The 24,639-nt window shown below is 51.8% G+C and overlaps 9 protein-coding genes across 9 annotated transcripts; 5 read left to right on the forward strand and 4 right to left on the reverse strand.

Moving 5' to 3' along the window:
* Window positions 1-6,478: 6,478 nt before the first annotated feature.
* C8Q71DRAFT_835268 (2-oxoacid dehydrogenases acyltransferase-domain-containing protein) lies at window positions 6,479-8,571 on the reverse strand. The gene is made up of 4 exons (XM_047926426.1): window positions 8,277-8,571; window positions 7,620-8,220; window positions 7,548-7,570; window positions 6,479-7,492 (listed from the first exon to the last, which is right to left on the reverse strand). Exons 1-4 carry the CDS (start codon window positions 8,420-8,422, stop codon window positions 6,739-6,741), a joined length of 1,524 nt encoding a protein of 507 aa, XP_047778915.1. The 5' UTR covers window positions 8,423-8,571; the 3' UTR covers window positions 6,479-6,738.
* Window positions 8,572-8,578: 7 nt separating this feature from the next.
* Window positions 8,579-9,207, forward strand: C8Q71DRAFT_759178 (uncharacterized protein). The gene is made up of 3 exons (XM_047923773.1): window positions 8,579-8,709; window positions 8,762-8,844; window positions 8,907-9,207. The coding sequence occupies exons 1-3, from the start codon at window positions 8,648-8,650 to the stop codon at window positions 9,038-9,040; spliced, it is 279 nt and encodes a 92-aa protein (XP_047778916.1). The 5' UTR covers window positions 8,579-8,647; the 3' UTR covers window positions 9,041-9,207.
* C8Q71DRAFT_848227 (uncharacterized protein) lies at window positions 9,197-10,536 on the forward strand (the record flags this gene model as incomplete). The annotated part of the gene is made up of 3 exons (XM_047926677.1): window positions 9,197-9,325; window positions 9,384-10,185; window positions 10,240-10,536. 3 exons carry the CDS (start codon window positions 9,197-9,199, stop codon window positions 10,398-10,400), a joined length of 1,092 nt encoding a protein of 363 aa, XP_047778917.1. The 3' UTR covers window positions 10,401-10,536.
* A 147-nt stretch (window positions 10,537-10,683) lies between these two features.
* On the forward strand, window positions 10,684-14,566 carry C8Q71DRAFT_708250 (muts domain V-domain-containing protein; the record flags this gene model as incomplete). The annotated part of the gene is made up of 25 exons (XM_047920609.1): window positions 10,684-10,917; window positions 10,968-11,187; window positions 11,237-11,309; window positions 11,364-11,558; window positions 11,616-11,686; window positions 11,737-11,775; window positions 11,826-11,914; window positions 11,975-12,130; window positions 12,195-12,272; window positions 12,329-12,370; window positions 12,430-12,670; window positions 12,708-12,789; window positions 12,839-12,951; window positions 13,002-13,013; window positions 13,066-13,211; window positions 13,326-13,408; window positions 13,459-13,559; window positions 13,613-13,725; window positions 13,774-13,793; window positions 13,854-13,904; window positions 13,953-13,971; window positions 14,024-14,070; window positions 14,118-14,155; window positions 14,212-14,360; window positions 14,450-14,566. The coding sequence occupies 25 exons, from the start codon at window positions 10,684-10,686 to the stop codon at window positions 14,564-14,566; spliced, it is 2,529 nt and encodes an 842-aa protein (XP_047778918.1).
* Window positions 14,567-14,849: 283 nt separating this feature from the next.
* Window positions 14,850-16,615, reverse strand: C8Q71DRAFT_723797 (endo-1,6-alpha-mannosidase; the record flags this gene model as incomplete). The annotated part of the gene is made up of 11 exons (XM_047921603.1): window positions 14,850-14,987; window positions 15,048-15,139; window positions 15,191-15,303; window positions 15,354-15,596; window positions 15,651-15,662; window positions 15,719-15,788; window positions 15,850-15,926; window positions 15,984-16,036; window positions 16,094-16,136; window positions 16,195-16,457; window positions 16,535-16,615. The coding sequence occupies 11 exons, from the start codon at window positions 16,613-16,615 to the stop codon at window positions 14,850-14,852; spliced, it is 1,185 nt and encodes a 394-aa protein (XP_047778919.1).
* A 1,222-nt stretch (window positions 16,616-17,837) lies between these two features.
* On the forward strand, window positions 17,838-18,548 carry C8Q71DRAFT_857902 (uncharacterized protein; the record flags this gene model as incomplete). The annotated part of the gene is made up of 2 exons (XM_047927454.1): window positions 17,838-17,975; window positions 18,027-18,548. 2 exons carry the CDS (start codon window positions 17,838-17,840, stop codon window positions 18,546-18,548), a joined length of 660 nt encoding a protein of 219 aa, XP_047778920.1.
* Window positions 18,549-19,153: 605 nt separating this feature from the next.
* C8Q71DRAFT_867554 (uncharacterized protein) lies at window positions 19,154-21,744 on the forward strand (the record flags this gene model as incomplete). Its single annotated transcript, XM_047928296.1, has 6 exons — window positions 19,154-19,186; window positions 19,317-19,376; window positions 19,445-19,813; window positions 19,866-20,313; window positions 20,373-20,524; window positions 20,576-21,744. 6 exons carry the CDS (start codon window positions 19,154-19,156, stop codon window positions 21,329-21,331), a joined length of 1,818 nt encoding a protein of 605 aa, XP_047778921.1. The 3' UTR covers window positions 21,332-21,744.
* On the reverse strand, window positions 21,564-23,203 carry C8Q71DRAFT_53916 (uncharacterized protein). The gene is made up of 7 exons (XM_047919221.1): window positions 22,759-23,203; window positions 22,647-22,698; window positions 22,335-22,575; window positions 22,226-22,275; window positions 22,150-22,162; window positions 21,814-22,084; window positions 21,564-21,744 (listed from the first exon to the last, which is right to left on the reverse strand). Exons 1-6 carry the CDS (start codon window positions 22,933-22,935, stop codon window positions 21,865-21,867), a joined length of 753 nt encoding a protein of 250 aa, XP_047778922.1. The 5' UTR covers window positions 22,936-23,203; the 3' UTR covers window positions 21,564-21,744; window positions 21,814-21,864.
* A 316-nt stretch (window positions 23,204-23,519) lies between these two features.
* On the reverse strand, window positions 23,520-24,447 carry C8Q71DRAFT_796868 (telomere stability and silencing-domain-containing protein; the record flags this gene model as incomplete). Its single annotated transcript, XM_047925709.1, has 4 exons — window positions 23,520-23,731; window positions 23,787-23,995; window positions 24,072-24,203; window positions 24,233-24,447. 4 exons carry the CDS (start codon window positions 24,445-24,447, stop codon window positions 23,520-23,522), a joined length of 768 nt encoding a protein of 255 aa, XP_047778923.1.
* Window positions 24,448-24,639: the final 192 nt, after the last annotated feature.

A 24,639-nucleotide genomic window follows, 5' to 3' on the forward strand; every position in this document is an offset into this window, starting at 1 on the left:
GCACCGTCAAGGTCAAACTCAGAGTCGTGAGAAGCACCGTTGTCAGTCAGAAAATTGTTTCTCTGCTGCGGTTCACCGGGTGCGACGTAGGCCGGGCTATTTGCAGTGAGTTCGGGGGTGGAGTAACGATTGGGAGAAGCCAGTGATCGAAGGGACCAGTGTGCAGAGGATCCACTGTGACTTGGTACGATTTAGCGTGACGTGCGACGTGCGACATGCATGCAAGGTTACGAGCAATGCGGCGGATACGTGGACATGGGCGAGGATACGACAGACTTCAGCGGGATGCGACAACGATACAACAGACTTTGGATATACGTGGCAAACTTTGGCAGGACATGATACGACGGCGATACAACAGACTTCGAGGATACGGCGATGCGGACAATAGACGGCAAGCGTGACGATGATACGAGACAAGAACTTCGGCGTAGATGGCAGTAGAGGATGGTTATGCTGGCTAAGGCTGCAGCGGCCGGTCAAATCTCCCTTAACACTGTCTGATATGCATGGGTAATTAGCAAGCAGTGAGGCGCACGAGTTACTCGGAACTGCACATAGGGGAAAGACTGGATTGGGGGGAAACTGGGCTAGCTTATATACATGTCAGGTCAGGGGTACTCTAGTCAGGCTGAGTCATGCCGAGTCGCAGTGAGTCACAGGCTATTCCTTCCTCCTTTGACCGGTTATGAGTCACTACCGAGTTGTGCTGAGTCGCAGTGAGTCACAGGCTCATCTGTGCAGCCTATTCTTCGAGGTGAGTTGTCTCCCTTGTTGCCCCTGGCTGGGCCTGAGTAGGGATGACTGAGGCGCGCATCACTGGTCCTTGGTCATGCGCTACGGGTTCGCCTGCACACAATGTACTGTGCATCGCACGTACCGAGCCGTATTGCGCGTACCGCGTGTCACCTGTACCGTGTGATAGACCGTGCGTCGTACCAGGTATTGTGTGTTGTACGGCGTATTGTGTGTTGTACGGCGTATTGTGTGTTGTATGGCGTATTGTGTGTCATATACTGCGTAGGTAGTGCGTGTTTTGGCGGTTCCGCTGGTTCATGTGCGCAGTGTGGTGTGTGCGTACAAGCGGTACGGTAGGCGTGCATGGGCAGCGTATAGGCTGTCTGCGTCTGGTCGCGACACCTGTCCCTGAGCCAAACAATTTGGGCTCAGGACACCATCATCATCATCTTCGTCCACCTCTGCTTCAACATTGAGATACCGTTCAGCCATAGATCGTCTGCAACGTTGACACTTCCGAGGGGGTGAGCAAACGGCTTCCTCAAATTCCTTGTGCGCATCTATAGCAGGATAGTGCATGATTTTGACGACACCCTGGTCATCAACCACTACTCGCCCGATGGGGCTCCCCGTCATGGAGTACGCGGTAGCAGGCCCCACAACTGGTGCGCAAGACATCCTACAGATGTGAGGTGGGATGATTGCTATATGGTGATGAAGGCGAAGGAAAGAACGTGTACGCAATAGCCGTGCCGAGGCGCCAAAGCGGCAAGGCTGAGCAGGACCACATAGCTAAATATAGGTATAACACATAATCAAGTGCACGCCACTGCAGACTGCAGACTCGAACATAGAGTGTAACATAACTGATACGGAAGCCCACATACTCCTTGCAAACCCTTATGCAAGCAAGTCATCATTGTACTGCATCCGACGTGATTCGCGAAAATCGTTCCTTATCCACCGCAAGACCCAACCGGCTATGCCGCCCTCCACGAGTGCGTCCAGGAGCTGGAACACTACACTCACAACAGTGACCACCAAGATCATCGTGATGACTGACAAGCGATCTTTCTCCGGCGTAGGAGTGTGCCACTCAGGTACGTCCTGCCCAGGCATTTGCTGAACGAAAGTTATGAGCACCAGAGGCCACACCTAGTGTGAGAGGTTTTCAGACCTTGCGCTCAGTCCAGATAGACACCGCTCCCCCAGGTTTTGCATTACTGGCCGTCACCACCACTGCACCGTGCTCATGTCATCCCATCTAATTATGGCCATGCACATGAGTAACAGGACAACATCCAGACCCGTTACGTACCGCTACCACTTGGATGGGGTCTTCCTCTGTGGAAGATGATGAGGGATGCAACACACAGATGACTGCACAGCTTACCTGTTGCGTCTCGCAAAGTCTGCTGAATCTTCCCTGTTACCTCATCGAAAATCCGCGCTGTTCCTGCTTCCCCCCCTACAACAACTCGTGTTCCCTCCACACTCAATTGAAAGATTCTGAGTGGGCGTGACATATTGTACTTGAAGCAATCCACGTAGTCCATAGTCAGGAAACTATACCGATCCACACCGGTGGTGAGATTAGCCACAAGGAAAAAACGCTTGTCCAGAGACAAAGCGGCGTGACCTCTACAATGGTGAGAATAGATGAAGCATGAGTGATCAGCACACACATTCTATTCTTCAAGGTCTTGCACCACTTCATGGTCCATGGCTCAATTGTATAGCATGCTCTGCAAATGTCGGTCAATGATTGGTATAGGCCCAGCGGCATACAATACGAACACTTCATGAGTCTCGAGAAACATTACTATCACACTTGCACTGTCATCACAAAAATGGATTGTTCGACTCATGTACGGTCGGTGTGGCGGATCCTTCACCAACGACATCAATGTACCTAGGGCTGGTCAATATAGATCAACCAGATAATTGAGTCTACATACCATTGTGGCCATTGTACGTCCAAGGTCTTCTTCTTTTATCTCTTTTTGGTTACTCATTTGTGTCCAGCGTATTCCGTGCCTCTTGGTTCTTTGAAGGTCTTGACTACAGGGAGTTTACGCACGCGTGGATGAATGCCCAGGGCAATAGCATCATCATGCATACACGCATCGAGGTGATCTCAACTCGAGTGGACAATGGGACGGGGCCGGAGGAGGTGTCAGGGGAACTGTTGGAGGAGGCGTTGGCCGCTATCCAGCGGTTTGATGAACATTGTACTCAGTGGGAGCAGGAACATGGCTACTGAGGGGTGCATGTATTCGTTCCTTGCTTTCCTTTTGTAGTCCCAATGCTATCATGCTATCGTCACAATTCTGTCCTGAAATTACTTCTGATTTCTCGTCCCACAATGTGGACACGTGACATCTACACACAACAAAGAAAATGCAACTGCCCCCAGTTGCGCGTCTCCTTCTCCTAAGCAATAACCACGTGCGTGTTGAACTTCTGAACTGTATGAATTATACAGTGGTTTAGCACTTGTTTCTGTGGTGGGAGAGTATTCCTACCAGTGCTGTTCATTTCAGCTCGCCGTGCATCACGACTGACAAAGCTAGTCATGCTCTCACGGGGTGGGAGCTCAAGCATGTGCATGGGAATGCCTTCCATATTAGGTCGGCGAGGGCAAGTAAGGCAGTAGATGAGGATGGCTAACCAGGCACCACCCATAATGACACTGATGATGATGACGGCAATAAGATGTGTGGTGATCATGTTGGTGGCAATAGAAGCAACAGATGAGTGGGCAAATCCTGACAAATGTGGTAACTGTGGGTATCTGTTTGTGTTTGTGGGCGCTATGATTCTGATTGGGAACAAGTTCCTTTTTCAATCATAATATTCCCACAGTCTGTTGAATCTAGCACTTATGCCCAATTTTTAGAAGTCACTATCATCTGCACTGACATCACTATCTCTTGACACATCTGTGTCATCATTTACGTCCAAATCCAGCGCCAAATCATTAAGACGTGGGTCTTGGCGACTGATATAAGGCATTATGCGGAATGCTGCCACCTTCTGCTTCCATATAGTGCCATCTAACTCCCTCAGAATATATGACCCTCCTTTGGTACGCCGCACAACCTCATAAGGTCCCAAATATCTTGATAGGTGCTTGCGGCTATGATGCGTCTCAACTCGAGGATTTTGCACTAGTATTAGCTCACCTTGCTTATAGGTCTCTTTCCTAAGCCACCTACTGTAGCATTTTTCAAATACAGCCTTGGACTGCAGTCTTGTCTTCTTCAAAACTGCAGCCGCTCTTGCTACATCTTCTGGTTTCTTCTGTAATTTTCTGGTGCGTAAAGCGAGCAGCTCTACAATTGATAGGCCTCGTCTGTAATTTTCCAACATGAAGGTAGCTTCTAGCAGATCAAATGGGAGTATTGGGTGAACTCCATACAACAGGTAGTATTGTGAATATCCCGTTGATGGAGTGATTGTAATCCAATCTGCAAAGAAAACATGATGGACAGTCTGGCCATTTTGTCCAATCACCTTCCCATGACTTCAACAAGGCTTCCCTTATAATGAAGTGTCCTCTCTCTACAACTCCATTGGCCTTGGAGTTATAACTGGATATCTTAATCTGTGGCAGCCCATACTTGTCCATGAGTTCTGTGAAGGCTTCCTTGAATTCTGAACCATTGTCTGTGACAACTTCTCCCACAGCTCCATATCTGCATAATATCTCCTCAAAGAAAAACTTTGCAACAAGTTTGGCTGTCTTATTTCGTAGTGCACGACCTTCTGATGCTCTTGTTAGGTCATCTCTGGCTGCAATGATGTGCTGAAAGCCTTTAGCTAATGGCATTTCCATGATGTCCAAGTAGATCTTGAGGAATATAGTGGTTGGTACTGAGACAGTCAATGGGACTTCCATTTTTGTTGTACTCCTCAGTTGGCATTGATGGCAAGAGGCTATGTGATGCCTAACATCATTCCACATTCCTGGCCAATAAAATCTCTCCTTCAGCATCTTCATCACAGCAAATTCTCCTCTATGTCCCAAGCCTTCATGTGCATGCTTCAATATTTTAATCCTGGGCTCTGCTCCAAATATGACCACTGCTGGAGGTTTAGTCCCATTCTTTTTGTACAGTTTGCCACCTCTAAAGAGATACCTGATAGCTTTCCTAATAAATCTCTTCTTGGCTTGTGTAGAAGGTAAAGGTGGCATCTGTAGGTTTCATAAATATTGACAATATTGCAGTAGCTCTCTTTCTCTTTTAGCTTTCAGACTCTGGTCAGCTGTATGACCTTCTATTGATCTGGCCATTCCTACAAATGCTGATGCATCTGAATTTATCTGTCTGAGATGAATGTCTTTGACCTGACAAAACAACGGGATGTCATCTAACCATGAATCATCTTCTTCTTCAATTTCTTCATCCTCAGCTCTTTCCCTCCTTGATAAAGCATCTGGGGCTCTATGTCTGTCAGCTGGCACATGGACCAGCTTGAAATCAAACAATAGAATGCCCTGAATCCATCTGTTCATGCTTGCATTGGGCTGTAAATCTGGTTCACGTAGCACGCCCTTGATGTACTGGGCATCTACTTCAATCAGTAGCTCCTGTACTCCAATGAGATACAGCTTGTATGCTTGTAAAGCTCTGTACAAGCCATATAACTCTAGCTTTGGCTGGGAATAGCGAGCTTCTCTTTCATTCAATGGTATTGAACCATATCTAGCAGGATGTTTCCTGCCCTGTTCATCATATTGTGACAACGCAAATCCTACAGCAATCCAGCTGGTGTCAACTGACAGCATAACTGGTCTCTTGCACTGGTAATCAACTGGCATGGGTGCTGGGGCTGAGGTTACTGCAAGCTTCAATGTGTCAAATGCTTCTTGTTGCTTCTCTCCCCATTCAAACTCCACAGAATGATGCAAAAGGTGGGTAAGTGGTCTGGCTTTCAATGAAAAGTCTTTAATCCAGATGCGGACTGTCCCACATAGTCCTAGAAATACGCGAACATCATGTACTGATTTGAGAGTTGGCCATTTCAATACTTTCTCTACTTTATTTGGCTCTGGAAGTCTGCCATCTGGTGTACATTTCTGCCCCACAATGATGACTTCAGGACAGCACAATTGCACCTTATTAGGAGCAAATGTAGCTCCAGCATGTCCTACTTGGTGCATGATGCAATGGAAATCTTTAGCATGCTCCCAAATAAATCTCCTAATACCTGGATTTTCTGCTAGTACTTCTGGATCTCCATTTTCATCTGGATAATCTGTTTTGGGACCTTTGATAGGTAGATCATCAATGAAAATTTCTGCAACTCGAGGAATTTCATGCTGCAGAATATATGACATGCACTTCTGGAATTCTGCTGGGGAATTTGTATATCCCATGGGCAATGAGGTAATTTGTAGAAGCCCTAATGGTGTCTGGAATGATGTCATATCTCGACTTTTGGGATGGACCTTCCTAGCATCAGACCCCCAATATAGGTCCAAAACTGAATAGCACTTGTGTCCTACAAAGGGCTCAACAAAGGCATCCAAATTTGGTGGTAAACTGTTGCAGATCTTCTATACTGAACTTCACATGAGTTGTGCCAGACGATTGCGTAAGTGCCAGCGTTGTGGCTGCGAGCGATGTTTGTTCGTGACATAAGATGCTCGCATTTGGGCTCAAAAATGACACTGATAAGGTCAGTAAGTCACTCATGTCCTGCATAGCGTCTGATGGCTGTGCAGTTCCTACATGTTCCATTGCCCCACAGGCCCACAAGGGGGTAGTGAATTTCTCGGAATATATGGAACAGGTGAATGGTGATTATTACTAGACATTCTGTATACTACTTCAACAATTTGGCACATCCTAAAATGGGGCTTTTCCCAATGAACCGTGAACCGCATCCCGTGCAGTGCATGGGTGTTTGCTAGTACATTATAGAGTTGGAGCCTTAGGGCTGCCCACCTATCAATATGGAATCAGCTATATATCGCACATGCATCCTACCATATTATACAGCATTCCCTATCAACCTGGCTGGAGTTTCTACCCAACTTCTCCAAGCCTCCACGAAAGCGACTAACTCTGCTCCCTCAACAACCCTATGATCAGCACTCCAACTGATGCCCATCTTCAACCGCCGCGCGCCGCCCTCGAAGCGGTCCACATCCCAGACCCATTTTGCGCGACCGACCGCCATAATGGCCACGCCTCCACCCGGCACGAGGACCGGTGATGCTGAATCGACGTCTCCAATTCCACCAATATTGGACACGGTTATGGTCCCCCCGCGTTTCGGCATCTCCGCGGGAGTCAGAGCGCAGGGAACTTGGCGGCCGAGATGAGCGAGATGCTTCAGTCGCGAAGCAATGTCGTAGACGGTGGCTCTGTCGATCGCCTGCAGTGTCGGGGTATACAAGCCCGTCGGGGTGGAGAGTGCAACACTGATGTCCACATGCGGGCGAACAGTGAGCGTTGGCTTGTCGGACGCAGAGGGAGATGCCGTCAATGACGAGCGGAAGAGAGGCCATTCGTGCATGGCCTTCGAGAGAGTCTTCAACAGGATGGGCAAGTACGTTAGACGAGCGTAACGCGCGGAGTCGGGTACCGTCTGAGCAGCAGGAGGTAGAAGGAATGACGCAGGCGAAATGACGGGCGAATGCATAGATGACGCGGTCTCGGACGGTCGATAATGTATCGGGATGTGCGAGTTCAGGACGGGTAGAATGTGATTCAACTCAGTGATGTCGAGCGTCGTCGAGAAGCTATCAAAACGAATGAGATTGCTTCGATCTCTGCAGCACAACGCAATGAACTCACCTAAACTGAGGGATCTCCAGACTCTGTTGCACATAAGAATGTGAAGGTCGCATTAACATTGTTGAAACTCACCTTTGTCATAGCCTTCCACATGTTGAGCCTAGTCCTACCTAGCTCGACAGTCATCTCGTCTTCGGACGTACGAGTCTCCTGCTGATGAGACCTCGACGCGCTTGCTGCCGGGGGGGATAGGTAATCATCGACGTCCTGCTTCTCTACGCGGCCACTCTTGCCACTCCCGGGGACAAGCAAAGCGAGATCTACGCCTTTTTGTCGTGCGTAATGACGCACGGAAGGCGTTGCGAGAACATCGGCAGCGAGCCCGGGAGAATAGTCGGGATTTGTACTCGCACGGGGATCCAGAGGATGAAGGTTGCTCTTATGTGCCCTCGGCGACTTCTCAGGTTGCGGCTCGGGTGTCGCACTCACTTCCGGTGCAGGCGACGTGTGTGTGGGCACAGGAGGCTCTTCGGGGGAGTCAGCGGGGCTGTCGCCCTCCTCTTCGACTTCGATCGTGCAGAGTCCAGCGCCGACCTTTGCGACCTCGCCCTCTCGGACGAGAATATCCTTCACTACGCCCTCAAAAGGGCTAGTAATCTCGACAGTAGCCTTGTCACTCTGCACCTCGCACAGCGGGTCGAAGGCCTGTATAGGGCTCGCAGGCTTTACACTCCTACGCGCCAGCTCAACGTGTCAGCACGACGCCTTCGACGACAGCTTGAGACAGACCATCGAATGACCTCACATTCAGTGATCCCTTCACCGATGTCGGCAAGCTTGAACTCCTTGAGTGCTTTGCGTTGTAGGATGCAGCCAGTGTGGAACCGCGCGACGAGACCGAAGGCGCGAGGTCGGATTAGCTGCAGCCTGAACATTGCGGCCACGACACGAAGACCACGAAGGCTGTGGACTGAAGCCTTCACTGATTCAGTCACCAGTGAAGAGCCGGGTCATCGGAGGTCATGCTGCCTCATGCAGTAACATCGCGGGTCATGCTTGCGCGCACAAGGCGGAGCGCCTCCGGTGTCCGTGTCCGAGTCCCACCTTGGTCTCACCCTCCCGCCACACACGCTCTGTATCGCTCACATCCCGTCCTCATCATGGCAGAACACGACGACACTCTTGTCATGCGCAGATCTAAGCGGGCTACGGCAGGGAATAGGTCGTGCACTGTCATATCTCCTGTGTTGCATCTCATGTTGACACCGTCGCAGGATGGAGGCAGCGTTAGCTGAGTTTCGCGCCGAGGATGTAGGCATGGACGTGGAAGAGGACGTTGATTTCGTTGTCGTCAAAGGTGAGCACGCCCGTAGCCTTCGCAATGAGCCAGTTGTGGAGCTTTCCGCCTCATAAGCATAGACGAGGAGGACGCTTTCGAATCCGACTTCGAGAGCACCGACGAGGAGGCTCAGGAAGACATCAATGTCTTGGAGGAGAGGAAGGCCTGGGACGACGAGAGGCAACCTCGTAAAGTCTGTGGATTACCTTCATGATGAGTCTTCCCGCTCAGATTCCCGCAGGGTGGTCGCTCCAAGTTGGACAGGGTGACCGCCGCTGCACATGCGCGTCAAAAGGCAACCTTCAATCCACAAGTGGAAGAACAGCAGAACCCGGAGTCTCATGTTACCAAAGTGAAGAGAAGAGTATCTATGGGCTCGGTGGTCGACGCGGAGACGGGCGAAGTCGTAGAGGGCACCAAACGACAGAGTCGGAGGTCACACACTATGCAGAATACTTCAGCTACTGCTAGCCGTATGAAGGATGCGGAAGAGAAGAAGGTTCGCATCTCCGGTTGATTGCATGTTTGGGGACGGAGACGCTCATATGCATTCGCAGTCTACGGTGCCCAAGAAAGCAAAGACGCCAGTCCAGATACCGACACAACGCGAACTTATGGAGCGTGCGCTGAAAATGGAGAAAGGGAATATCAAGGAACACCGCGAATATCTGAGTACAGAGGAGGAGAAGCGCAGGAAGGCGCGTCTCGTGCGCACGGCCGTGCAAGGACCCCTCATACGGTGGATCAGCAAAATCGAAGAAGTCACCGTGCGGATCGACCCTCCGCCGCCTCCTACTCCGCCTACATACGCTTACGCTCCCCCCGCGTATCAGTACTATTCCCCACCACCACCGCCACAGGTTGCGGCGGCTAGTAACGGGCATCCTAGATCGTTCTTGCATGTTTCCGCTGCATATCACGCAGGTCTCGAACAGCCTAATGCCCCAACTGGTCACCAGCCGCAACCTCAATACCCGGTGTATCCCGCTGATCCACGAACTCAATACACGCCCCCAGTTCCGTCGCAATCACAGGCAACATCCTCTGCATCATCTCCGGGACCTTCACAACCCGCTTCTCATCCACAGCAACAACAATCGCCTCCGTCATATTCCCAGTCGACGCCTTATCCGTATCCGTATTATTACTACCATCAGTATTATGCGCAGCCACACGCCGCCCCTAGTCCAGCAGAGCCCATAGAACGGACAGAGAAGGTGACGAAGAACTACGTCATACACGAGCTGTCACAAGAGGTGAAACAGCGTCCTCCGTGGCACACGACCATGAAAGCTATGTTCGGAGATCACGTCAAGTGGGAAGAGCTGAGGGTATACACGTCGAAAGGGAGACCTCTATGTACGTGCGATTCACATGCCGGTTACCTGACACAGCTCTCACTTTTTCATGCAGCTCGGCCAGTACAACACTGTCCCATCACTGGGAAGGTAGCCATTTATCGCGACCCTCGGACCAACGTACCGTTTGCAGACGTCGCTGCGTACGATACGCTGACCAAGGTTTTGGAGCACGAGTTTGTCTGGAATGACAGTTTAGCCTGTTACGTTGGCTAGGTTCATTGACAGCTTGCAGATTGTTGTCCACCGGAGTTGTATATTCATTCACGGTCTGATCATCGTTGTCTGTGATGCCGTGCCAATATTGCAGCATTGAGCCTGAAGCTGACGCGCTGAAGGCCTACAGTCCAAGAAACTCCAAGTGTCGCAGGGTTCACGAACCACGTGACCTAAGCAGGCGCGTCGCGCGAGTCGACTCGCCCTTCTCCTCCTCACGCCCCTTCTTGCTGATAGTCAGTGCCTGCTCTCGGCTTCCGTTCCTCCTCATTTCTGCGCGACGATGTCGGAACAAACGCAGTTCACAGGGGCCCCATTTTCTTCCTCCCGCCCCGCTACGAGTATGTCGCGCCCGTGGACCGCTCAATCACGGCCAGCGACCGGTCGTCCTCAGACGGCTGCATCCTCGCGCCATGAAGCAAGCTACGTAGTAGCTGTACTTGAGGGTCGAGGTGTGGCTCGGGAAGTCGGTATCGCCGCTCTTGAGAAAGATACGGGTCGAGTGTCGTTGATTCAAGTCAGTGACGGAGACCACGATGATCAGCATAAACTAACGCACCTGTGTAGCTCGCAGATAGCCCCACCTATATCAAGACCTTGCATCAACTGCACTTGCATTCACCATCTCTCATACTTGTCCCCGATACCTTCTTGGCCATGTCGGACGTCTCGCTGGCTTCAGGTGGGAAGAAGCCATGCACGACGTCTGTCCTTGTGCAATGCATGATGGAAGAGTTCGACGTGCCAATTGAACCTGTTATGAGGAAGTATTGGAACGAGACTGCTGGTGGGTTTTTTCTTTGCCTTGCGCATTCACAAAGAACCGACGTGTCTAGGTCTTGACTTCATCACCCAACTCACTGTGGAGGATGACGAAAAGGCTGCTACGATCCTTACGGCTTCTACAAAGTGACTATATGCGCCTCATCTCTCGTCTCCTTGGCGCGCTGATATAGTATGTAGGTACTACGCGCTCTCTGCAGCCAGTGCACTGTTCAAGCACGCCGAATCAAGACTCAACATCCGCTTTGCTTCGGCCTCCTTGCTCATCCGCTTTGGGAAAGCAGACGGAACGATGATGATCGACCCGGAGACATCTCGGAATCTAGAACTTGTCGGCAATATGTCCAGCAAGAAATCGACACACTCCCTCTTCGGGTGACTCTCCGCCTTGCGGCCTCGAAGTCTGTTTGTGACTCATTAAGCCGTGGCTAGACTGATGAATCATACGTACACGGCAATGGGGGCTCGATTACTCCGAGTCAACCTTCTTGCCCCTATCACCGGTAGGTGCCCCCACCATGGGTTCTCAGTGGATGCAGATATATGTCTACAGTCCAAGGGTCGATCGAGGCTCGTCTGGATGCTGTAGAAGGTTTGCTCCATGCACACCTCATGTGAATACCTCCGACCCGTCATCTGCAGAATTGGTACAGAATGAAGATCGCTTCAACGAGGTCAAAAACGGTCTGAAGGCTTTGAACAAGATGGATTTTGACAAGCTTATTTGCTCGGTGAGCCTTACTCCCGAATGTCGGCGTACAAAACTTCCTGCTACTACATCACAAACCTAGCTCGCCGCATCCGAAGCTCGCGAAAGCAACACCGCAAAACCGGCAGCCGTTCGCGTATCACAGATGTTGAGTTTGCGGAACATGGTGAAGACTATGCCTATTTTATCCCGGGCTTTGGGTGGGTGCCGTTCTCAGCTATTGATTATCATTGCGGAGGTACGGTACACGCATCTCCTATCATCTCATTGAGACCGGTTGATACTCTCTGACCCTGTTATAGATGGTATCAGATGAACGGCTTGCAAAGATTGAGAAGCTTGTGACAGACAGCTTGAACGAGGCAGCCACTCCAGCAAAGGTAATGTGATTCTGGCAGATCAAAACACATTCCATGACCGACCGAGGTCGACATAGGCTGGCCTCGGGGCACTGAATGCCCGCGTCTACGCAGTGAAGGTATGGTGGATAATCCGAACATATGAGCTAGACGTTTGATCTCTACTCCCTTCGTTTAGGCAAATTGCAACCGTCTGCTAGACGTCGCCCGAGAAACGTACAAAGAGAATTTGGGAGACATCTTCACCCTGAACCGGGACCTATCAGAGCGTCACAACCTTCCACTGAGTCTAGTCTATCAGGACACTGGGTTTGTCTTCGCACTGAAGAAGAATGAGCTCGAGGGAGAGTTGCCAAAGGGCTTTGTCAATGTGACCATGCAGAAGGGACGGTGGCTTTTCTCAAGCATTGAGCTGGCGAGTGCTCAGCCCATCTATAGATTCACTGTCCGGCTTAGCTGTTGTCACCTCATTGTCACAGAAGAAACGAAACGCAAGAATGAAGGACGCTTTGGATGAGTCATTGATCTTGAGCAATAAGTGCGTTCGCATCTCTCACAGGCGTATGGGTGTTGATAGTATGATCCAGGATCATACAAGACTTGGCTACAGAAATAGTGACAGACATCGGCGCTCTATACAAGGCTTCGGAGGCTGTCGCCATTCTAGACATGCTCTGGTCTTTCGCACATATATCCATCCGTACGGTTTCCTCTCTCTGTGACTTCTGCTTCTACTGAAGTGTTACACAGTGCGAAATTACGGTACGCCGTACTTCTTCATGTTGGATCTGAACCTAATGTCTTGGTGACACAGTACGACCCGAGTTTACCGGTACCTTGGCAATAAAGGCAGGTCGCCATCCCATCCTGGAGACAGTCCAGTCCGCTGGAACGCTCGTGCCGAATGATGTATACTGCTCCGACGCAGCGTCGTTCCAGATTGTACAAGGGCCGAAGTCAGTCGTAGTTTTCTGGGACATGAGAGTTCACTAATGTCTTTGCACACATAGCATGTCCGGTACGTCCATGAGATCAGTGATGGGTGTCTCTTCGATTACAGTGTATACAGGCAAGAGTACGTATCTGCGCCAGATCGGTTTGTTGACCGTCATGGCGATGTGCGGATGCTTCGTCCCTGCGGAATACGGGAGCTTCCGGTCAGTGTACTTCAGCTGATCAGTTTCGTTGCATGCTCACTCATGCTTAGGCTTCATGATGCGCTGTTGACGCGTCTTTCTAACGACGATGACATGGAGAAGAGTCTAAGCACATTCGCCAATGAAATGGCGTCTTGCGCGATGATCCTTGGTGCGGGTGACCGACCGCTTCTCACACTTCCAATTCTCAATGCCTCTGCTCAGGGACTGCTACGGCGGACTCTCTCGTGTTGATGGATGAAGTCGGTCGCGGCACCTCCCCGAGAGAAGGAATGGGTGTTGCCCATGCAATCGCTGAGGAGCTCATCAGAATGAATGTGAGTTGATGCTCTTGTAACATACTGCTGCTGACCCCCTTCCCGCAGTCTTATGTTTTCTTCGCAACGTAAGCTCGTATGAGCGGAAACGCCGCCTAGCAGCATCTAAAGCCATATGCCGTTGTCAGACATTTTACAGACCTGACAGTCACATTGTCGCATAAACCTTCGGTTGTTAAGTACGTATCGTTGATGCTCATTCGATTCCTGACTCACTGGTACTCTAGTCTGCATCTCGCTGTCCAGGTAGGATGTACTCTCCCACAGGTTCGGCACGCCAAACTCTCATACGTTACAGCGAACCCGTAGGTCAAAAGCGAATGTTGGCCTCACGTTTCAATACAAGTATGGTGGGCGGGTTCTTTCTCATGAAGTACTGAGCAGTCTCGCAGAATCGTGGACGGTACATCGGATGACATCAAGCACTACGGTACGCTATTTGGAACGTGAAAACGCCGTGAGCTCGATGACTACCATCTCTCGCAGGCCTGGAACTCGCTAGGCTGGCTGACCTTCCAGACGATGTCCTCGATGAAGGCAGGCGAATCGCTGAAGGCTTACAAGATCTTCAAGAGCGACAGGAACAAGGCAGTCAAACCAACAAGGTCGCTATACGACGCAAAGCTCTCTTGAGGGTACCTTCACGTATTGTTGCTCCGCTGATGGTAACTAATTCCTACGACCCTTTATACTGGCACTCTGCATCCTACATCTGTCGACTTAGCTTCGGACGCAACTGACGCAAGCTTTCCAACATTCGACCCTTCCGGACGAGGAGCTCGCAGCGTATCTTGGCAGAATTCAAAAAGACATTACTCAAGTCCTGAGGGCTACATTGTGATAGGGCGAGAGCCTACCGTCTACATATCGCGTTAACCCGCTCTGAAATGTGTGCCGTCCCCAACCATGCTACTTAGCCACGACATCTCTGTATCAAACACCGTGTAGTCAGAAAAATATGAAAATGATTTTCAATTCCTATGCTTTCGCGATAGTGGCTACCATTAAGATGTGATTAAATAAAGGCTTGAGCGTCGTCACAAAGAGTGGACGTAGGCAGAGCTACAACAACTGAATACTATACCTATCAATAAATACTAGGTTCGTTGTGTCAAGTAGTCGAACTATGTGTTCGCAGAAATCGCCGAGACCAGAACATCCAGCGCCGCGAGCTGCCCCCACGCGGTGTACGAGGTAGCAGGTCCATGCCAGTCGATCGCATACGCGTTGTTATTGTCAGCGAGGTCGAGCAGCGCGTTATACTTCGAACGAATGAAAGCTCAGCTTCGTCTAGATACCAATATCAAGAGAGATCATCGCACCTGGACATCAATGTAGCTGTGAATGAGGACCTGGAAGTCCCAGTCGTCTTGGTTGCGGACGAATGCCTCGTTCAAGCCGCGGATGTAGATCGCTACAGTATGTCGTTGAGCGTGGGCAAGTGCCATACTATCAGACAGCGTACCTTTGAAGCCTGCGCCATCGTTGTTCGAGGTATCACCAGCAGCCTCCGTGATGATACCATCAGTGCCCTGCCATGGCGCGTTCTTCGTGCCGGCCGCAACAACGTCGGTCAGACTACAAAGCCATCAGTATCTGTCCATTCAGCCTCACAAGGAATTACATACAGCGTCTTCCACTGCGAGTCTCCGGTGACATCCGACAGTACCGCGAGCCCCTCGATGAATTTGCCCGTGTTGTACGTGAACAGCCACGACGCAGAGGAACGAGTGCAGTCATGCGGATTGACAGAGTCCAGCACGATATTCGCCGAGTTGATGTTCACGTTCTGGATCCACTGCGCCGCTGCGATAGCAGGATCGAGATACGTCGACGTATCGCCCGTCGCAGAGGCGAGGTAAGCGGATAGCCTACGATGCAGTGGTCAACGATGTGATCACGCTGTTGAGCGGCGTGTAACATACGTGAGGAAAAGCCTAGTGGGGACAATCGTTATCAGTGTGCAGTCAGATAAATTGTGACATGCACATACCCCGTCGTGATCGAGTTCATGCCCTGGTCGTCTATTGTAGGGCGCCAGAATACGCCGCCAGCCATGGACTCTGCGGCGAGATTTGTAAGTAAATCTGACACTCAGAACGCGACATCTCATATGTGTCTCACTTCCGTCGCATGTTCCAGAGAGGGAGAAGTTCTTGACTGAGGTTGACCCTGCTGAAGCTTCCGCGGCGGTAATTTGGCTACGAGATCGACGGACGGATGAGCCAGGTTCCCGTATATGCGCTCAAAACACCCACTAAGCGGAGACATGCTGCCAGGTCTTGATTGCGTGGGTGAGCATGTCCGTATTCTGTTAACGCAGGTCATCAGCGAGTATCATGGCGGACTCGGGGGCTGTAGCACTGACTCCATACGCGCGGTAAGCATAGTATGCTGCCGTAGCCCACCACCTGATTGCGCGTGTGAGTACCTCCTCATGGCATGCAATGACAACTTGAAAGAACTCACATGGCATCGTCATTGTAGCCATACTGGTCAGCATTCGCGTAGAGAGAGTATGCCGTGTTCAGGGCGTTCACCACGGTGCTCTCGTATGTCGTCGTCTTCGCAAAGTAGTCCTGGTTGGCCATCGCAGAGAACACATTGCCGTTCTGCCAGTAGCCAATCCCCGAGAATGAAGCCGTGCTCGCGTCGAGATTGGCAGCGATCACATTGATCCCTGCTTGTGCAATGGAGATACGCTCAGACAACGATCGGTTGTTGCTGAATTCCTGAACAAGACGACAACAAATCAGCACCACCCATTAATTATGTGGACAGATGTGGACTCAAAAAGATGGAAGCATACCCGCCATGATGTTGGAACCCCGAGATCTTGCGCTGACGCGAGGGCTCCAAACAAGACGGCAGTAACGAGACGAGCAAACATAACGACAACGCGGGGTGAGCTGCGTAGAACCCAGGGTGAGAAAGACACTGGATGGTCCTGAAGTATATATACGATGAGCCATGCGTCATTTGCGGTCATGCTTGCCATGGATTGATGGCATGTGCAGTGCCCTGCGGCGCCATGAGGACAGGCGTCGGAGGGACTATTCTGACAAGTCATACAAGGCATCAGCGGACTCGGATCTGCCAACGTCAGCCGCGACACCCAGACGCCGCCGCCAGCGGTAGAGTCAACGTATAAGCACTACCAATAACCTACCACTTGACCCAAGAACGAACAAGCAGATTTGAACGAGTTCGTAGCATCTGTGTCCGGTCAAGGGCTCAGATCTACAATCGTCAACACTCCAGTACTCTTGCCGCCAAGAACCAGCGTCGCACGTTGTCCGAGTCCATCCCCATGGTTATTGATCACGCGCACGTCTCGCCCAAACGTGTCAGATACGTCGCATCCAGGTCGCATGAGCCGTATGTAGCAGTCGTTGACAGTGGCATTACTGTGTGGTGCTTGAAGCACAGACTCTACTTTGCAATGATGGCGCGCGACTGCTGGACAGAGTCACTGCTCAAGCGCTCAGGACGGAGATGTCCATGAAATGACATACAGGATCGTTTCAGGCGCGGCGTTCAGGACGTATCTACGCTCGATGAGTTGAAAACGAGAGAGACGAACCTCAGCTAATTCAAGGGCACCAAGAACACAGGCCGGTGTGTGAGCGTGTGTTACTGTAGCATATTGGAGTGTTGAACTGTGAACACAAGTCGAAGGTGGCTGTCGGGGCCGGTCTACTATCGAGATTCCGATGAGATCGTGATGTTGAGATCGCATATCTTGGAAGACATTGACAATTATCCACAGGCGCGTGTGCGATGGTTGCACTGCTCATGCACCGCCGCCAGCGACACTGACAACGACAAATTCACGAGTTGGGTGAAGAGTGACGACGTCGCGATACGACACTGTCTTCATGATCGAAGAGGGCCATAACTTGGCCCAGGCACGACGAAAGCGAACACATTCTCGACTTGTCACGAAGACACACGGCTGGTCCGTGACAAACGCATCATCGCCGTTGGAATGCGCATCTGTATTCAGGGATGCACTGAATTGTACGGCGCTCATGAATACCTGTTCCTACCCTCTGTAAGTACTGATGTGTCGTTGGTTAGGTCACTACGAGGCGTATATGAAAGGCGCCCCTATGCCGAGAGATATCACTCCAGAAGACATTGTGATTCTCGTCGACGGCCGCGGTGCTGTGGTCGACCTTGACGGTCCTGGTTTACGGTCGACGCACGATTATGAGATCATATCTGACAGTGGAGACCCACTTCAAACCGTATGTTTCCTTCCTTGCATCGCACTTGTTGTACTCATGTTTCTTACACAGGGCATGTTTCCCTTCATGTCTGCAGAGCTGCTGGGACATCCGTATTACCCACCCGACGACGCCACTGAGCCCCCAGTGCATCACTTCATCCATGATTTGGAGAGTTTTCTCTTGGTCCTGGTATGGATGTGCCTTACACGGGAAGGCCCGGCAAAGCGTCGACGTGACTTATCGTCGACGCAACAAACCGAACAACTTTCCGCACTTCGAAGGACAGTATTTCGTCTATTCGAGGGGGACAAAGAGGTCTTGTCGCTTGCCAAAAGACATCTCATGCACATTGCTACCCGACGGCGCCTGGTGGATGTCGAGCTCCTCTGCTATGTGTCCGATTTCATGGCGCCACTCAAAGATCTCATCTTTGAGTTCCTTTCTCTCATCAGCATTGCCTACGAAGACAATCGTAGAGATACTCAAGCTGTCTACGAGGACGCTCTCCGATTGTTCGACAAGCACATCAGGAGCCTACAGAAAGAAGACCCGTCCGGGCTATCCAAGAAGCCCCGAGAGAATAAGGAGTGACGGAGGGATTTGACATCGGGAACACCTGGGACACGTCGCCCAGTGCCAGGAGAACGGCGAAACCGATGACGACCCACCACTCCCCAGTCCAAGCGGCCCCCGCCGCTTGACCCACTCCAGCCGCTTTCCGACGATCGCGAGTCCGGCCAGGGATCACGATCGTCGTCGTTGTCTAGGAACAGGCCGCTCCGTCGCTGGTGTCGTCGAGTGTTAGAGGAGTTGGTGCGGATGGTCATGAGCGTTGTCTTGTCACGGTAAAGACGGCGAGTGTTCTGCGGATTTTTCTACGGGGCATAGGTTGTATAAATTCGTTCTTCTCGTACCGAAATCGTACTACGAGCAAAGAATGACTGACAAAATTGTGCCTCAGTAACCACGGAGCGGCGTTATCATGCGCTCACCGGAAGCCAGACCACCCCAAGTAATCGATGATGCTAACACAGTTCTACTGGTATGTTAGCATCTGTGTGAAATCAAAAATCATTCATGGTGTACAATCGTCACATTGTAACCGGTACGTACATTACTACGTGTGTCTTTACATCGTCGTGATGATCGTTCAAGACAGGCACTGAGTACTGAGCACCGACTCCTCAAGAGCGAGCATGTTTGAGATTCGTTACGAAGACGTACAGATGGTCCGCAAAGCATAGAACATCACTAGTGGAGCTTGCGACCGTATTCAGAGACACAGTAAAAGGTACTCTAGGACTTCTGTTCAACGGCTGCAGTGCGCATACTAGCTTGGATTTGTTCTTGACTCAACAGCCTATGAAGCGTAAAGAAAGGGGATTCTACACTCGAAAATCGGTCTTCGACATCAATGCTGTACGTATCTTGCGATCGACACGAATTCTGGCCTTTCGTAATGACATCTCCTGTGTTTTTCACCTCAGCACCCGAAGAAACTCATCCGTGTGATGGCTGCTCTAGAGACGCTGCCTCTACATAAACTAGGTTGGGACACCACGATGCACGCGCTTGCCAAGGACCAAGATATCGCCAACGTCGACCCTCAGTCGCTACCGCTGTCCCACGCGATCCCGTATCAAGGAGCTGCGATGGATCACTACTTTGTCATAGGCATGCCGCCCGCGAAGTCGAAGACTGACGCCCCAGTCCCTACCGGCGATCCACAACCCGAATTCTTTGTACTGTACGAGAGCCTGAGCCTGTTTCGCGGAGAGTTTATTGTGGGTCGTGCAACACGCGTATGGAAAGCGTGGTCGTGGAGCGACATGCACCTGCCCAAGGAGAAACGTGCAGTAAGTCATCGTATCCAAATTCACAGCGCTGTGACTCAGTCATCGCGGACAGCTCTACATCATCAAAGACACGTGGCGTGACGCAGAGCGTGGCCTTGAGGGCGACATATACGACATACTCGAGCATTGCGAAGGTGTTGCTGTCATGCACTCCTACGCAGCTGTCTTTATCGACGGGAGCAAGGACACGACCCTATCCTTCATTCGCCGCGGCTTCGCTACCTCTGGCAACCATATCCAAGTTGCTGCTCCACAGAAGATTGCAGACTCGGATGCCATTGAGGCCATACCTCATGGTACACCTGAGGAAAGGCATAAGACCACGCGATACGTCATCGATCAAGGCGATTACCTGCCAGAAGATCCCGACGCTGACGCGGATCGTTGGCTTCCTCGAGAGCGAGTGCATTCAAGGCTCGTTATGAAGACGTATGGCTGGCCCGCGAAGAATGCGAAGTCGCCCTTGGAACTCGCGACTGTGCTCAGAGATGCAATCAATGGTACGTGTCGTTGTGGCATCATATACATCGTCCGTCGTAACAAGCTGTTGTCGATCTAGGACATTACGGAGCGTACACGAAAGGGGTCCTGCACCGCGATATCAGCGCAAATAACATCTTGATTGTTGTCGGCGGCAGGGGTGTCTTGATCGACTTCGACAATGCTATCATTCTGTCAATACACGAAGCCATACCCGAGGATCCACTTACCGTGAGTGTTCTTCCCTGGTCTATATTTCTGCTCATATCCACCATCGTGCAGGGGACGCTTCCCTTCATGTCTGGAGAGCTGCTGGGACATGTGTATTTCCGACGCAAGGACGCCACTGGGCCCCCGGTGCATTACTTCATCCATGATTTGGAGAGTTTTCTCTGGGTTTTGGTATGGATATGCCTTACACGGGAAGGCCCGGCAAAGCGTCGACGTGACTTATCGTCGACGCAACAAAGCGAACAGCTTTCCGGACTTCGACAAATAGTCATTGATCTATTCGAGGGCGACAAACATGTCTTGATGCGTACCAAAAGACATCTCATCCACGTTGCTTCCGAGCGGGAACTGGTGGATGACGAGCTCCTCTGCTATGTGTCCGACTTCATGGCGCCACTTAAAGATCTCATCTTTGATTTCCTTGCTCTCATCAGAATTGCCTACAAAGACAATCGTAGAGATGCTCAAGCTGTCTACGAGGACGTTCTCCGACTGTTCGACAAGCACATCAGGAGCCTAAAGGAAGGACACCCGTCGGAGCTATTCAAGAAGCTCCGAGAGGACGAGGACAAACGGAGGGCTAATGATATCGGGAACACTTGGGACACGTCGCCCAATGCCAGAAGAACTGCTCAACCGTCTTCGGACGATGAAACCGAAGAGACGTACGACGATGACCAACCACTGTCTCCTACTCCCAAACCCAAGCGGCTGCGGCCGGTTGGGCCGCTCTCTGATACTCGCAATGCCGGCGAGGGTTCATCGTCGTCGTCATCGCCGTCCAATGTCAAGTCGGCCCGTCGCTGAGGTCGTCGAGGGTTAGAGGTGTCGGGGCGAGTGGTTCGAGGGTTCGGTGTCATCGTGTAACTTGAACGGGCGTTCTACAGATCCTGCGTACTAGTAGCTACGATGCTGTGTACTTACTAGACTGAGGCAGCTATATGTATGGTTCCTTTGCGTGTCCAAGCCCCATGTTATCATCCGACCAGCAAACAAGGTATGGTGTGCTCTTGTAAGTCTACTGCCTCCGGAATCACCGCGAAGGAGCAAACGCTTGTGTCCAACATTGAAGTGAGACGGGACCCTTGGATGACCGTTGTTCACGGCAAGATCAATATATTCAACGGGAGTCTGACCGAGTTCTTCAATGGCCGCAATGTGAAACCAAACATCTATTGAAGCTATCATCGACGCATAATCACGTCGAGCAGCAGCTCGCGCTTCATTACGGGGAGGTCCTCAACGTTCAGTCGCAGCACTGACCTGGAATAGCAAAACGCTTGGCTTACGAGTATGTTCTCATTATCACTGCACTGGACTTTCATAGTGGTCGCTATGACTTAATCGAACGGCCGCATGACATCGTTGCCCCGCACGTCCGTCGCGAAGTTACTTCGCACTCCCTCCTTCCAGTTCGGCACCTCGAAGGTCGACGTGTGGCACCAGGGCTTGAGCGCGAGCTCCTTCTCAATGACGCGCCCGAAGTGCTCTGACCAGCCCTTGCGCGGGAAGGCCGCAGTCGTCGTCTCGATGAGGCGGGGGTGGATGAGGTTCGCGCGGCTGACGGGAAGTTGGATCAGCGTTGAATCAAGCCATGACTCGAGTAGTCTCGAGAAACCACGTACATCCCGACATTATCTATGCAGTACATAGGACGTATGATCAGCACGGTATGAGCGCATGATCAAGGCGCGGGCCTACCGAGAATTGTCGCGAGCTGCAGGATTTGTCCGACCATCGTGATGTTTCCGCTGTTGCACGAGCGAATGCATGAGGACATGACTGCCAACAGTACAGAGAGTGTGCTCACCCTTTCACGAAGATGTCCTGGTGCCTGATGATGGCGTCGCAAACGCTATCTGCTTGGTCTTCAGGCCCGCCCTGCTGCAAGATCAGGTCGCGCGCGACGATCGCGCCCTTGAACTCGAAGGACATCTTCGTCGTCGCGAGGAAGCGTTCGGCGGTCCCGATGTCGTGCAGGAGGCATGACAGGTAGTAGGTCTCGTTGTCGTATGTCCACGACGGGAAGTGCGTCTTCACCAGGGCGGTGCCTGCATGCGGGAAACGACGTCAGACGTCAGTACAGCGTCATAAGCGTGGTCGGACGGTGAGGGTACGGAACCGTAGATGTATACGCGGTGGCTGTGGTTGTACGTCTGCTCGTCGAGCTCTTTCTGCACAGGGGATGATCCTCGGTTAGCCATGGGTGCCGCTGAGCACGAGTGATTGCATACCTTGACAAACTCCTTCACGGCACGCACGACTGTAGAGTCCGGCAGAGGGAGGTCGTCGACCGTGAACAAGTCTTGCTTCGGGTTGGGTCCACTCGCTGTGGGATGGTCCTTGAATAGCACATCGGGGTCTCTTGGCACGGCTGTGAAGCCGTAGAAAGCGACACCGTCCCTTGACATGATGGGATTAAGGTAATGCGGTTGGTGTTGTTAGTTAGAAACGGAGGCAGTTGGAGCACAACTGGACGATCTCCGGTGAATACTGAGACGAAGATCGCTTGCTGCCTATATACACTCCCCGAGCGCTCTGACCAAGAGGAGCACATGTTCCCGGACCAAGGCCGGGTCGTTCAGAGCATGAGTTCACGTCACCTTTGCGAGGGACAAGACGCTCGCAAACGCTGCGACGAGTTGTCTGTGGGCACGCCATATGAGATGTCTAAAGGACTCACCGAAAGGCCGATGTACGATTGGACCGAGTCAGCGGCAATGTACGACGCGTCAGCTGCTAACATTTCCACCTGCTGCACCGATTCACTTGGGGGCGCACCGTGATCGATGACTGTCGATGAGGCCGTATACAAATGTACCCACCTGACTCGCAACTGACCCGAATGTCTCTGGAGTCTGAACGATGCTTCCTCGCAGGCGCTCAAGGGTGCGCACGATCGCACGTTGAGGATACGCTGCCACACGTTGGTACACGGACATCGGAAGACACATGTATACATTACCAATACAACACAAGTACAAAGTCCAAAGCATCACGCGCTGGCAACCTCAGCGACCGCGGATGCAGCAGCAACGACCACAGGCGCTGTCGTGGCTGACTCTAGAACTTTCCCGGCGAGAGCAGCAGCGGAAGACGAAGCTACCTCTGCGATTGCTGCAGGGACGCTGGATGCACCGGGCTTGTCTTTGTCTGCAGCTGGCGAGCTCTGGGAGGTCTTCGCCTTCTTCCTCTTCTTCAACATGGCTGAACACGACATGAGCTTATAAACTAAACTAACATGCCCAGAAAAAATACTCACCGACGGAGACAGCGGTCTTCACGTTGTCTACAATCTCCCGGCTTTGCTCCAGGTATTCTGTGTCGTCCAGGTGGTGCTTCGTGCCAGCCAACGGCTCTGAGGAAGTCTTGGAGCCATCTGCCGAATGCACGATGCCGAGCTTCTTCTCGAGTGCCTCGAGCTTCGCTCTCTGGGCTTCTTGTTGTGCCTTCTTCTTCCGAAGAGGCTCACTTTCGATGTAGTCAGCCAGCCTGAAAAATGTCAGGACCTCGTCATTTGCAGTGGAAGCTACGAATGTGTACGTACTTCTTAGCTTCCTTGATCGTACTCAGCCGCCTCCCACTGAGATCCCTACACGAATCGTTGTTGCTGGTCTTCTGGCTGCTCATACGGCCACCAGCGGCACGCAGCTGCGAGCCGAAACCTCCCTTGCCTCCCCTGAGCCGGGGGACCAAGCGCAGGGAAACAAACGACGGTTCATTGGTATCATTTTGCAGCGAAGAAGTGGAGCATCTGGCGGGGGCGCGCAGCCACGGTGAGTCGTCAAGAGGAGGTCAGAAGGGAGTTCCGGATAACGGTCGGCGAGCAAGTCATAGAGGCTGGAGAACGACGCGTCCGACGGCGCTGAGAGCGAGAGCGTCGGGAACGGAGCAAAGGCCGAGACAAGGATCGAGGTCGACATGACGAGCGATAGATGTCCGAGCTGACGACGGCAAGGCGGAGATGGTGGACGTTGTGGCGAAGCCGGATGAAAGCTTGAGCTCGGTCACAATATTGACATGTCATCTTGTGTTTCAAGCTGTCCTTTGCTGCCTCCACTTACACAGTACGCGACCACTCGATTCGGCGTGTCTCAGATAACTGGACTGCAAAC

This window comes from Rhodofomes roseus (assembly GCF_022264815.1).
Source record: "Rhodofomes roseus strain CIRM-BRFM 1785 chromosome Unknown C8Q71scaffold_10, whole genome shotgun sequence".
Lineage (NCBI taxonomy): Eukaryota > Fungi > Basidiomycota > Agaricomycetes > Polyporales > Fomitopsidaceae > Rhodofomes > Rhodofomes roseus.